The sequence below is a fragment of the Tetrahymena thermophila genome, assembly GCF_000189635.1.
Source record: "Tetrahymena thermophila SB210 genomic scaffold scf_8254106, whole genome shotgun sequence".
Taxonomy (NCBI): Eukaryota; Ciliophora; class Oligohymenophorea; order Hymenostomatida; family Tetrahymenidae; genus Tetrahymena; species Tetrahymena thermophila.
The window spans coordinates 70,532-84,184 of record NW_002476054.1 but is presented as its reverse complement, the minus strand read 5'-3'; the positions used below and the strand labels follow the sequence as shown (position 1 = coordinate 84,184).

General features: G+C 22.8%; 4 protein-coding genes across 4 annotated transcripts; 3 read left to right on the top strand and 1 right to left on the bottom strand. All coding sequences in view use genetic code 6, as the record gives it.

Moving 5' to 3' along the window:
* The first annotated feature begins 53 nt into the window (after positions 1-53).
* Positions 54-2,443, top strand: TTHERM_01093670 (HAD-family hydrolase IIA containing protein). The gene is made up of 2 exons (XM_001030364.2): positions 54-584; positions 638-2,443. The coding sequence occupies exons 1-2, from the start codon at positions 240-242 to the stop codon at positions 1,205-1,207; spliced, it is 915 nt and encodes a 304-aa protein (XP_001030364.2). The 5' UTR covers positions 54-239; the 3' UTR covers positions 1,208-2,443.
* A 690-nt stretch (positions 2,444-3,133) lies between these two features.
* Positions 3,134-4,013, top strand: TTHERM_01093660 (alpha/beta fold hydrolase; the record flags this gene model as incomplete). The annotated part of the gene is made up of 2 exons (XM_001030363.1): positions 3,134-3,510; positions 3,572-4,013. 2 exons carry the CDS (start codon positions 3,134-3,136, stop codon positions 4,011-4,013), a joined length of 819 nt encoding a protein of 272 aa, XP_001030363.1.
* A 1,427-nt stretch (positions 4,014-5,440) lies between these two features.
* Positions 5,441-7,902, top strand: TTHERM_01093650 (MORN motif protein; the record flags this gene model as incomplete). The annotated part of the gene is made up of 9 exons (XM_001030362.3): positions 5,441-5,622; positions 5,721-5,821; positions 5,902-6,159; positions 6,224-6,328; positions 6,381-6,572; positions 6,654-6,737; positions 6,793-7,074; positions 7,130-7,564; positions 7,619-7,902. Exons 1-9 carry the CDS (start codon positions 5,537-5,539, stop codon positions 7,900-7,902), a joined length of 1,827 nt encoding a protein of 608 aa, XP_001030362.3. The 5' UTR covers positions 5,441-5,536.
* A 458-nt stretch (positions 7,903-8,360) lies between these two features.
* TTHERM_01093640 (hypothetical protein) lies at positions 8,361-12,779 on the bottom strand (the record flags this gene model as incomplete). Its single annotated transcript, XM_001030361.1, has 1 exon — positions 8,361-12,779. The coding sequence occupies one exon, from the start codon at positions 12,777-12,779 to the stop codon at positions 8,361-8,363; it is 4,419 nt and encodes a 1,472-aa protein (XP_001030361.1).
* Between the last annotated feature and the right edge of the window lie 874 nt (positions 12,780-13,653).

Sequence of the window (13,653 nt, the reverse complement as noted above, 5' to 3'; positions counted from 1 at the left end):
TAAATATTTTTATTAGATTTAGCTTATTCGAACATAGTCTTTGTTTTTATAAAGCTACAAATAATAATTGCATTTTTACATAAAAGGAAAGAGTTAAGTTAAAATTTAATAATTTAATTGATAAAATAAATTTATTTTAATTATTTTCTAATCCTAAAAAATTGTTTATTATTAAAACTGAATTATTAACAATTTTTTAATATTAATAAGTATTAATTCAATTTTATATTTGGTTGGCTATGTTAAATTAGATTTATAGAAGGAGTTAATTCAAAGAATTAATAAACAAATACGAAAACTTCTTTTTTGATTGTGATGGAGTGCTTTGGAAATCGAGCAACATTAAAATAAAACATGCATTTGAGGCATTAGATGCTTTGAAAAATGAAGGAAAAAATGTATTTTTTATATCAAATAATTGTATGAGAAGTAGGAGAGTTATATAGGAAAGATTAAAAAATTTTGGATTCGAAACTACTTAAGATCATATACATCTCTCTAGTTCGTTATTAGCTCACTATATTTCAAGAGAGAAAAAGGATATTAAAAAAGTTTACTTGATAGGAATGCCTGGAATAGTTGAAGTAATTATTTATACAGAGTACGTTTTTTATAATATTTTTTTATTTAATTTTAGGAATTTAGAAACCATAACATCGATATATTGGATTCAGAAGAGCATAATCAAAAAAGAATAACAGAGCATAAAGATGTAGAATATATGGAAATAGATAAAAATATAAATGCAGTTGTTTTAGGCTATAATTATAATATAAATTACTATAAAATGTGCTATGCTAGTCTTTTAATGTAAGAAAATAAAGCTCAATTTTTTGCAAGTGAAGACACTCCTTTGATAAAGTTTAGAAATGGCAGATATATGCCAAGTGTTGGAACATTAACCCAATCACTAACATATGGGCTTAGAGAAAAGTTTCCAAACTCTGTATAAAAAATAAACTTATCTAAGCCTAGTGAATATGCTTTATTGTAATTTGTCAAAGATTTCAAACTTGAATTAAATAAATCAGTTATGATAGGAGATAAAATAGATACAGATCTAGAGATGGCTAAAAGAGCAAATATAGATTCGGTTTTGGTATTAACAGGAGAGACAAGAGAAAATAATTTACATGAAGTTAAATCTCTTGGGGATAAATATCTTTCTAACCATATCATACATGTATGTGAAAATTTAAACATTTGATTGTGGAACTTAAGATTTATTTTATTTTCACAGTATTAAGTTAAATCAATTTAAAAAGTAAATTAGAATTTTCTAAATAAATTACAAAAATGGGTGATTAAAAGAATAATTTTATAATTACTTTTTTTCTTAAAGATTAACTAAAGTAAAACAAATACACTTGAAAGGATTCTATGAATATTTATTTTTATTTTAATCAATAACATAAATGTATCAATTAATTTATAAAAAGATTAAATAGAAATATACTTTAACTTAGTGAAATCTTTTTTAAAAATTAAAATACTTTTCAAAAAAATTATTTTTTTTTCTGTATCTGAAAAATGTTTTTAAAAATATGTTGAGCTAAATTAAATATTTTATATTTATTTAAATAATGAATTAATTATTAAAATAAATTCACTTAATAACCAAATTATTCATAAATGAATAAATAAATTTTGTATCCTAAAATTAATTTTTGATTTTAATTTTAAAAAATTATAAAAGCTATTTGATATTAATTGACAAGATAATCATTTGCTTATTTATTGTAAAATATGTTATTTTTTTTATCTTTCATTTTATATTTTTTTTTTATTTTTTTATCAACTTTTTTAAATATTTCTTAATTAATTTTAAAATTTATTTTAATTTTATTAATTTATCTAAATGATTTGTGTTTTAATCTCTGCTTTTCATTTTAATTGAATTTTTTAATATTTTTTAATTTCTTTTTTTTAAATTATTTTTTTAGTATTTAATTTTCTTCTTTTGAATATTTTATCTATCTGTCTATCAATTTATCATTTTCCTATTTTAGTAAATATTTTAAAAATCAAAAATAATATTTTGGAAAAAGATTGATATAATTTGCTAATTGATTAGATTATTTTTGAGTTATGAGAGAATTCGAATTCGGATTTAAAAACTTAAGGGGATATCTCGTAAGCAAACATTTTGGCCTATGAATTAAAAACTATTGTTTCTCCTCCTCTCATAATATCAAAAATTTTTAATCAATAGCTATATCAATATAAACTAAATTTCGCTATTCCAAATTATTTAAAAATGAGCGCTTTTTTGTTGAAAAGCCGGGTATGGTGGAATGTTATGATTTTGTAAGCTGGATCTATTCGTGTGAAATAGAAAATCTAAAAACTAAGTTTTGCTCTCATATTTAAATATACTTTTATTAATCTTAATTTTCTTTTTTGAAAATTCAAAATTAATTTGTTATTTTTTTTAATTATTCTTAAGAAAGTTTTTGTTAGTTAGTTAGATAGATATTTAATATTTATCAATTTACCTTTTTATGATTAAAAAAAGATTTCAAATCAAAAGATTCTTTATTTTTCTCTGATTTTTCTTATTAAGTAAAATATAAATGAAATTAAAAATAATTAATTCATATCAAAATTTATAAGATCACATGATTTGCATTCCACTTTACTTTTCGTTAAATTTTATTTAATTTTACGATTTATAATATACACAAATGTATAAGTAAACAAAGCATTATTTATAGACTAAATTTCTATATTTTTGTAATCCTTTAAATTAAATGATAAAGGCTCATGTAAAATTACAAATAAAGTTGGAATATAAAGATATGATTTATCAATTTTTGAAAATAATTTTGAAAAATAAAATAATTATCATAGACAAATTGTATGAAAATAATCATTGATTTAAACTTTAGTGATTTAAGATAATAGTTTGTTATACTATTCAACTTTTAATCACATATCATTTGTTTTTATTATTAAGATTTTAGATGATGATGATGATGTGATAAATTTTATAAATCAAGAATAATCACCATATATTTCTTTTATTGTTAAATAATATCTTTTAAAATACAGAATATTCGCAATTGAGTTATAATTAATTATTATTAAAAAAATACAAATTAAAGATATTTTCAAACCTGTTTGTTATTAATAAATGGCTGCAAACTTATAAAAAATTTTACCCTTTGAGGAATCTGGTAACTTCGATAGCAATAATTTAATCATCTTTTTGCATGGATATCCTGACACTAGTGATTTATGGAAAGAAATTTCAAATAAAGTAGATAAAGATGCATTTATCTTAAACTTTAGCTATCCAAACTATTCTGAAAAATATTCTAAAATATTTGGATTCACTCAACTTGAAGTAACGAAAAGAATCAAAGAAATAGTTGATATTTACTAAAAAATAAAGTAGAGAGATATCACCATAGTAGCCCATGATTGGGGTGCTATACTTGCTTATATGCTTGACAAAAACTATCCAGGTTACTTTAAATAAATGATAGCACTTGATGTAGCAGGATGGATGTAAAGAAATTTTACTTTTTTTTATACATTTATTTATTTATATATTATTTTAATTAAAAAGTGATAAAAGTCCAAAAGTAATGAAAGCTATTCTTTCTTACTAATTTAAGCTAGCTTTAGCCTTTATCATAGGTTTAATTCTCCCTTTTGTTGGCAATTTTATTACTGATCATGTTGTTAAAGGATATTTTAAATACTAGCCAGAACACCACAAGCGCATTAATTATAAATGGAACTACTTTTACGTTTACTTTTTATTTAATGCAATAATCTCCATATTCAGTCCTAAAGCTAATTACCTTTATAAATACAAACCAAACATCCCAGTTGTTTTTATATATGGTGAAAAGAAACCCTTTTAATTCCACTCTTAAAAATGGATTGAATACTTACAAAATACTAAAGGTTGTGAGTGTTATGGTGTCTAATCAAACCATTGGATTCCACAAAACGAAGGAGATTTTGTAGTTGCTACAATTAAAAGAAGACTTCAAGCTAAATGAAAAAAAAATTATATATATGAATAAAAGAAATGAATTATATATTAATTTTAAGTATTTCAAAGAGTTTTGTAGATGTAAAATAACTTACGTATACATAATCAAATCTAATTAATTATTCATTCATTTGTTTATTTATTCATTATGTATAGAAATGAATAGTTAAAATTAATGTCTGGTCAGGATACAAAAAATAATTTACTTATTATTATTTTAAGGTATATTAGTTTAAAAATATAGATTTGACAACTAAATTTACTTTTTTAATTATTTAATTAAAATGGAATAATTCCATATAAAAAGTTAGTTTACTTTTTATTCAGCTTCTTATTATTTGATTATTCATTTTTTATTAAGAATTTTTTTTAATTGAATAAAAAATAGATTTAGTAACTCAATTATATTTTTTAAGCACAAATAATTATTGTTTTTAAATGAATTTAAACTAATTTTTTATCCTAGCTATATTATCAAAGATATTTTTTTCAATAATAAGCTCTCTTGCAATATTTTTATATTAAATTAATTTTTTAAAGATTTTATTAGGGATTTATAAAATGAGTTATTTATAAATCTCGAATGTATTAATTTTATATGAAATTATATTAGAAAGAAAATTTATATGTAGAATAAATTAAGTTTTTGCATAATCTAATGACTCACTTATTCATCATACTTATAATTGATTATTTGTTTAAATTAAAAAATTATCAAAGATATTTTTTCAATTATTATCCTTTAAAAAAATCACTCATTCTAAATTAAATTAGCTTTAAAGAAATAATTTACATTTTATAATATATTTGGTTTTATCAAGCTTATATAAAATTATAAATTGGTCTATTGATGGAGTTATGTATATAAATAATTACTTAGGCTTTTACAAAATCAAATCATTCAATTTTGTTAAAAATTTTTTTTCTTCAAAAAGTAAGCTCTGAAATAATGGTTTCTTTTCTTTCTTTCTTTTCTTATTTTATTTATTTAATTATTTTATAAATTTAAAAAGAGTTTTGAGAAATATTTTTATTTTTAATTTAAATTATTTAATTGAATTTTATAAAATGAATTATTTAAGAGTCTGTCTTGTCAATTTTAAATCGATAAATATAATCTAAATGATTAGATTTATTTACCTTACTTTTCTAAAGCTAATTGTTTTTTCAATACAACTAATTTATTTTTAATATAAATTTATAACATTATCTAAAGTATGAGCTTTTTTATTTATGGCTGTAAATTTAAGGAAATAAACAAATATTAATCATCCAATTTTGTTTCTAAAAAGAATAAACTAATTATACAAAATTAAATTATTAAAATGCTTCAAACAATATTTAGATTTTTTTTCTTATGACCATAAATAATTCACTAACATACACTACTGATTTTTGAGTTAATATATATATTAAGTGAATAATTATTATTCTGATATTTTTATTTATTTGCAAATAAAGAGATAGCTAGTTACATTTAAGCTTTTGTTGAATAAAATATAGATATATTTTAGTGACAGAGTACAATAAATGGAGCAAAAATAATATGTAATATAGCATGATTAGAGCTAAACTTAATCAAGGATGTTTTAGTTCAACAACACTTCTTAAGAAAAGTGATTATTTATCTTAGTTTATATATTCATATCCTAACGGATCTATTTGATTATAAGATTATGATTCTTTAGTAAATGCTCAATTTTAACTAAAATAGCGTTTTTTAAAAGAGCGGAAGTATTGATGGCTTCGGCACAGAGAATGATACTTAAATGATGGGCAATCATACCCATTAGGCAACTGAGGGTGCAGATAATAGTATAGATTTTTTTTTTGCACAATGCTAAATTTAATAAACAAAACGAATATCTAAGCAATATTAAATTAAAAATAAAAAGAGTATGGTCAGACACTTTATAAGAAAGGCTAAACTTTTAATATATCTAAAGATGAAAACTCAAATAACTTGTAGAACAAAGGAAATATTGTTGATATGGATATAAATAGCTAAGTTGAGTTCTTTAAAAATTATAAACTTAACATTAGAGATTTATTTACAATGGAATAACTAAATAATGATCCTAACTTAAAAATGAAAAAGTACAAATAACAAGTATTCTATGGAATTATTTTAAATTCTAAAAGACATGGAAATGGTCAGTTTTTAATTAACTAATTCGTTCATTTTTTTGACAAATAAATACTTTATTTATTTAAAAGGTGTTATGGTTTATTAAAACGGCCGTATTTATGAAGGTCAATGGGAAAACGATTTAAAGCATGGAAGAGGATATGAAATATTTCCAAGTGGTAGCACTTATGATGGTAAATATTGCTCATTTTAGTGAAGTAAATGTTAACATATTTTAAAATTTAGGATATTATATAAATGGTAAACCTGAAGGAAGAGGTACATATAAATATGCTAATGGAGAAATATACGAGGGAGAATGGATTAATGGTATGAAACATGGATCTGGTATTTGGAGAGGTAACAAAGGAGATTCTTATATAGGCGAATGGAAATTTGGTAAAACTGATGGATATGGTGTTCACACTTGGCTAAATGGTATATTAATTTTTTAAAATAAGCAAAAATAAAATGAATTCATTTAATTATTTACTTACTTACTTACTTTCTTAATTATAGGTGATAGATATGAAGGCTAGTTTAAGTAATGCTTGAAACATGGAGAAGGAACAGAAAAGTTTGCTAATGGTGATAGCTACATAGGTATCTAATTATTTCTATTTATTAAATACTAAAAGATAAATATATTTGAATAAAGGTAATTATTAGAATGGAAAACCAGAAGGTTATGGAGAATATTACTGGGTAAATGGTTCTTTTTTCAAAGGATACTTTAAAAATGGTTTAAGACATGGACATGGAGTGTGGAAAAGGGGGCCAGGAAATAGTGACATGTATGAGGGAGAATACTTTAATGATAAAAAATGTGGTTATGGTGTCTTTACTTGGTCTTCAGGAAATGTTTACAAAGGAAATTATTTCGATGATTTAAGGAATGGGTATGGAGAAATGTATTGGACTGATGGTTCTTTTTACAAGGGTAAATTACAATATAAAGAAATAATATTATATTTTATGATAAATTTATTTATTAGGTTAATGGGAAAGAGGAATATAGCATGGTGAAGGAGAAATGTGTATGAGAGGAGAGCCACCTAGAAGAGGTTTGTTTGAAAATAATGTTTATATTAGACCACTAGAGGAGCATGAATAATTCAATTATTAATCACTTCCTAATCCTTAAAGCTAATAAAATTTAGGTGCTATTAGAACAAGTACTAACAGTATAAAAGGAAATAAATTAGGTAGAAACTAAGCAAATAATTCATAGCAGTTTGAGTAATCTTATACTATCGTTCCTAATAGTGGAGTCAATACTCCTAAATATAAACTTCCTTAAATAAACAACCGCAATTCTTCTTCGATGAGATCTAATTCAATAAGAACTCCTTAAGGAAGAACTTTAGGAGTAAGTGCTGACTATTATGATACTACACCTAACAGCAACAGAGCATCAACCCACAAAAAAAGTATCACTATTTTTTCAAGATATTTTTTTGTAAATAATATTATTTATTTTCTAGAAAAAATTAGACCTAGTAGCACGATATAATAAAAAATTAATCAAAGAGTGCTGTAGGAAAGATCAAGTAATAGTTCTTAAGAGAAAGGAAATGGATAGAATAATCTTACTAAATTTAAATTACCTAAAAGAATTTAAGGAAATGGTAGCAATTCGAGAAGTAATTCTCCGACAATTAAAAACGAAGAAAATAAAAGAGCAATTATATAAAATTAGAATGCATAAAAAAAGATATGGAAATCACCAGGGATAGCTGGTTTAAGGGGAAGAATAAGTCCAATTTGATAATTTTAAAGCACAAAATAGAAATTAATTAATTGAACTAACTAACTCAATCTATTAATTTATTTACCTACCTCCCTACCTTTTATATTAAAATAAACAGACAGACAAACAAACAAAAAATAATCATGAAAAATGTAAAAATAATTCAAAATTTAAATTTATTTTCGTTAAATTAAATTATATAGTCAACTAAATAAATATATAACTAACTAACCAACTAATAAATTAAATAAATAAATAAAAATAAAATAAATGCATATATTTATACAGACATAGATACATATTTTGTAAATACATCAAAATATATATATTCACATTTAATTTTTTTCTTTCTTTTGTTTATTTTATATAAATAGAAAATAATTTTTTATTTATTTAAATATTATTAATTAACATTTTCTTAATTCCTATTTTAAACAAAGGATGAAATTGTTGTTTTTTTTTAGTTAATAATTCAATCAATTCACAGTTATAATCCTAATATTTTTCCTATAAACTTACATTTTTAAATTTTTTTCATCTTCAGATTCATTGAACGAGAATTTTAATTTTCTTAAATTCGTAAGATTTTTTATAGCTTATGTTAAAATGAATATTCTATCTTCTAACTCACCACCTTATGCTTGAATTTGGAAAGAAAATTATAAATCCTACAAACTTTTAAGTCCCTGAATATTACTTGTGAAATCTTCTAAGTTTTGTTTAGGAAACTAATAATCGAAAGAAATTTTTAAATGAGTTAGATACTTAAAACATTCAAACATGTTATTTGATAAAAATTATTAACCTTGTGACCAATTTTCAATGTTTAATTTAGTAAGCTGAGTGGTATATTATCCATTTAAATAAACTCCATCTCTCTAAAAACTTATATTAGAGTATTCATTGAATTTGGTTTATCCCGATTTTAAAAACTCTAATTCTTAAATGAGATTCAAAACATTTGTTTTATGAAAGTTCAAAATAATAACTTTAAGACTAATTAATTATTTTATTTTCTTTAGTTCTTAATATAAATTTTCTTAATCTTAACTTTATAATAGAATAAAATATAATTTCAGGTTAGTCAACTTTTTTAAGTTGCTCAACCCTGTAAAGTCCAATTCTCCGTCATCATATTAATTAGTGTGTAAACTCAAGTTTAAAACTGCTAGGTTTGTTAGATTTTATATTATTTTAAGTACGTTTTGCAAGTTCTTATTTAATTAATTCAAATTTGAAGATATCTGTAGTTCAATTAAATTTTAAAATGAAGGTAGCATATCTAAAAAATAAAAAATGTTATTATTTTGATTATCTAATTGAATCATATTATCAATTTAACTGAAATTTAAACTACACATTAGGTGTGTGATGCTTTTTTTATCTTATTTATCTGTAATTTTAAGCCAGTATTCTTCAAAAAGTTTGTTGTAAGGCTCTAAAAATTGTAGTTTTTTTTATTCATTTTCAAAAAACCACTTAGCGAAAGATATATCGCAACTTGAAATAAAGCCATTCAGTTAAAAGTAACTTATATTTTGTGATTATTCTAAAAATTAATTAAACCCTTCAAAATGTTGTTCTTACAGTGAAATTTAATTTTCAGCTTAAACTATACAATCCTGCTTAATTGTATTTATTTATTTTGGGATATAACTTGCTAAACTACTAGATGGTTTTTTAAAATGAAGAGTTTTTTATTAGTTTTTGAAATTGAAAAATGAGAGATTTCCTAATTTATTAACATTGCTTAAAATAGAATCAATATCCTAATTAGTAACGTTATTAGGATTATTTATTTCAATATTTAACCAAATTAAATTATTTAAATGTGCCAAAGAGTTCCCTATAGCAATAGCTCCTTCTGACCCAATCTAATTTTCTTATGTAAAATCTATTACATGATCAAAATCTTAGGGTTATTCCCATTAGCTATAATCTTAATAAATAGTTTTGATTTGACTAATTTTTAAATCTAAATAGGCCAGGTTCTTTAATGATGAAATACCTTCACTTATTCCTTAGGTTCCTTTAGTTAGGAGGTAATTTTGAGAATTAATTATTAACTCTAATGAGTAGAGATTTTGCAAATTTTTAAAAGAAGCTCCTATTGCTATGGCTCCTTAACAACTTATATAGTTTGAATTATCGATAATTAGCTTTAAATTTTAAATCTATGTGAGACAAGAAATCCCCTCAGCTAACCATTAAGCTCCTAAATAACCTATCTAATTGTCAAACCCAATAGTAAGATTTAAGTCTATCAGCATATTTAAGTTCATAAGCCCTTCTCCAAGTCCTCTAGCTCCGTAATCTTTTATTTTATTTCCTCTTCCAAAATCTAAAATTAAAGTTCTTAATTTTTTGAGATTTTTCAAATTTTAGCCGAATCCATATGCACCATTTTCAAAAACCGAATTATATCCGTTAATTATAAAACTTAAATTCGTAAGGTTTTTCAAGCCTGTAAAACCTCTTGATAAACCTTTAATACCTGAGTCTCCTAACTGATTTCCATCATTAATTATAACATCTAAATTTCTTAAGTTTTCTAAGCAGCATAGACCATCTCCTATTGCCTGAGATCCTTCAGGGAGAATAGTATTTTTTTGTTAAACATGTAAAACCAATTCTATCAATTATATAAGATGCCCAAGACCTTATCCTAAGCTAATTGCTGCTTCACTGCCAAGAATGTTATCATGACCTAAAACTAACTGAAGCTTCTAAAGACTTTTCAAAAACATAATTCCGTTTCCAAAAAATTAGTTGGGATTATAAACTTATTGTTAGAGGCTCTATGCTACTGATAGTTATAATTACTTTAGATTTACCAATTGTGAAAGACCTTATTGTATATCTTCTCCTGAGGTAAATAGAATATTTTCTTATATATTTTCAATAATTAATTTCTATAGATTTTTCAAGCTTCTAATAGATTTGAATAAGCTACAAAGGCCTTCTTATCCAATTTCATTTCTCCCAAAATCTAATGAAAGGTGAGTCAGATTTATTAGTTTCACTAATCCTTCTGAAAGCAATTTAATCCCATCAGCTTGAACATTATTTCCAAAGCCTAAACATAAATTTAAATAATTGAGTTTTTTCAGATATTAAAAACTATCTGCCAAACCTTAAAGTCCTTAACACAGAATACGATTTGATTTACCAATATTGATTGAAAGAGATATGAGATCTTTCATATTCTTTAACGAGCTACCTATTTCATTAGCCCCTCTAGAGCTTATGATATTATCGTTTTCTATTGAAATAGTTAAATATTAAAGCCTTTATAACTGTTTCAATGCATCTGCTAATTCTTATGCTCCTTCCCAAGTTATATTGTTATATTAATTTATGATTAACGTAAGCTTTGTTAAGTTTCTCAGATTTTTTAGTCCTTCAGAAAGGCCTATACAACCATGCCATTTTATGTTATTATTAGAACCTATAAGAAGATACAAAGATTCTAAATTAATTAAGTATCCTAAGCCTTCTCCAATAGCTATTGTTCCGTCTTTAAATAAATAATTGTCAAAATCTAATATTAAATTAAGATTTTTGAGATTTTATAATTTCTTAAAAGACTTGGCTATACTTTAGCATCCTTTAGGTTTAATGTAATTTGAAACAATAGTTACTCTTAAGTCTAAGAGGTTTTCCATATTTTAAATTCCTTCAAATAACCCTAAAGTTCCTTCGCTAGAAATGCTATTATTTTTACCAATGTAAAATTTGAGATATCTAAGATTTTACATATATTTTAATCCTTCTCCGATCCAAGTAGCACCTTCAGCATTAATAAAATTGTTTTTACCTATATAAAGGTATAGTTTTTTAAGATTTACTAAGCTTTTAAATCCTAATCCTATAGCTTAAGCACCTTAGTGTCCGAGATGATTATCAGAATCTATTGTTAAAGATAGATCATCAAGATTAATTAAATTCTTAAATTCAAAACTTAGTTTAAAGTCATCTTATGGTAAAAGATTGTTATTAGATAATATAGTTATACTTAACTTTTGAAGTTTTTTTAAGTTACTTAAAGATTTTCCAATTGAACCTAAACCAATACTTGTTAAATTATTATAAGAACCAAAAGATAAATTTAAGTTCTATAAATTGACTAATTTAGAAAGTGATTCGCCTATCTTTACTGTTCCTTCCTATCCAATAAAATTTTTTGAGCCAAATTACAGCTTTAATTCTTTAAGATTAACTAAAGATTAAAGTGCGTCACCTAAAGAAGAAGCTCCTATTTATTGGATGCAGTTATTTGAACTAATTGATAAAAATAACTTTTAAAGGCTAGTTAAGAGTTTTATAGACCTGCTAATACTTTACATACCTTCTTACTAGATGATATTATCATAACCAATGAACAAATTCAGCTCTTGGAGGATATTCAAATTCTGCAACCCATCTGCTATTCCTTAAGCTCCAATTTACCCAATCTAATTTGCATATTAAATATTTAATGTTAATCTTTATAAGCTCTTCAAGAGTCCTAGAGATCTGCCTATTTATACAGCACCTTCTGAATGAATTAAATTATGGTCACCTATGAATAAATTTAACTCTTAGAGATAAATTAAATGTGATAATCCATTTGTAATTAGATTTAATTTTTCTCCATTTATCAGATTATTTGACCCAACAAATATTGAAATTTTATTTAAATTCAAGAAGCAATCGAAAGCTTAGTTTAAATTTTCTAAAGATTGATATCCTTCTAGCCCAAAATTTTAACAAGAATTAATTTTAATCATAAATTCATTTTATTAGCTCAAGATTTTTTGTAACTCATCATATTTTGTGATATCTTAAAAACTTGGTGTTATAGAAAAATGGTTTTTATTTTAATGAAGCTTTATAAAAGCACTTATTGAGTTCATTTTTTATTAATAAATTAAAATTAGTATTTATTTTTATTTATGGTTTTTGTTTATCTAATTATTTAAAAATAATTATTTGTTAATATCCATACACTATTTAAAGAGATATTAATTGCATTTCTAATTGGTTTTTGAATTAATTAGGTTTTTAATTTAATAAATTAATGTTCCTCTAACCTGATAATTCATTTGTGTTTATTATATTTATCAAGAATAATTTTTACTTTTAAGGTTGATATTGATGGAGACAGTCCTATAAAAGAAGTTCTTAATTTTAAAGTAAAGTAATAGCCATTTTTAAAGCACTCTATCTATTATTCCAATAAAATACTATTTATCTCAAACATGAAACATAATTGATATTTAAGTAAGTTTATATTCCTATTAAAATCAATTTATTCTAAAATTAATGGAATTCTTTGTATTCAGTAATTAATTATCATCAAAAGAATATTTTTTTTTAATTTATTTAAAAATAAAATAGTAATAAAAATAAATAAATAAATAAATAAATAAAAATAATTTTTATGAAAAGAGAATAAAGAGATATTTACTTTTTTTAAATTTAATATTTTTTTTTTAATTTGTAAAATATATATTCTCAAACCTAATTATTAGCTTGTAGCTATTACATTTATCAAAAATATTATTAATAGTTTGAGATAAATATTAATGGAGACAAACGTTGAAACTAAAAGAATTAAATTTGTTAACTTAAATTAAAGTAATAGCCACTTTGGAAAATCCATTTTTTTCAATTATATATCTATCTTCAAATAGACTATAAACATAAGAATTATATTTTTAATTATATTAATTTAGAGCTTTTTTAAGTAAATTATATTAAAAATTTATTATTATTTGTAAGAATAAA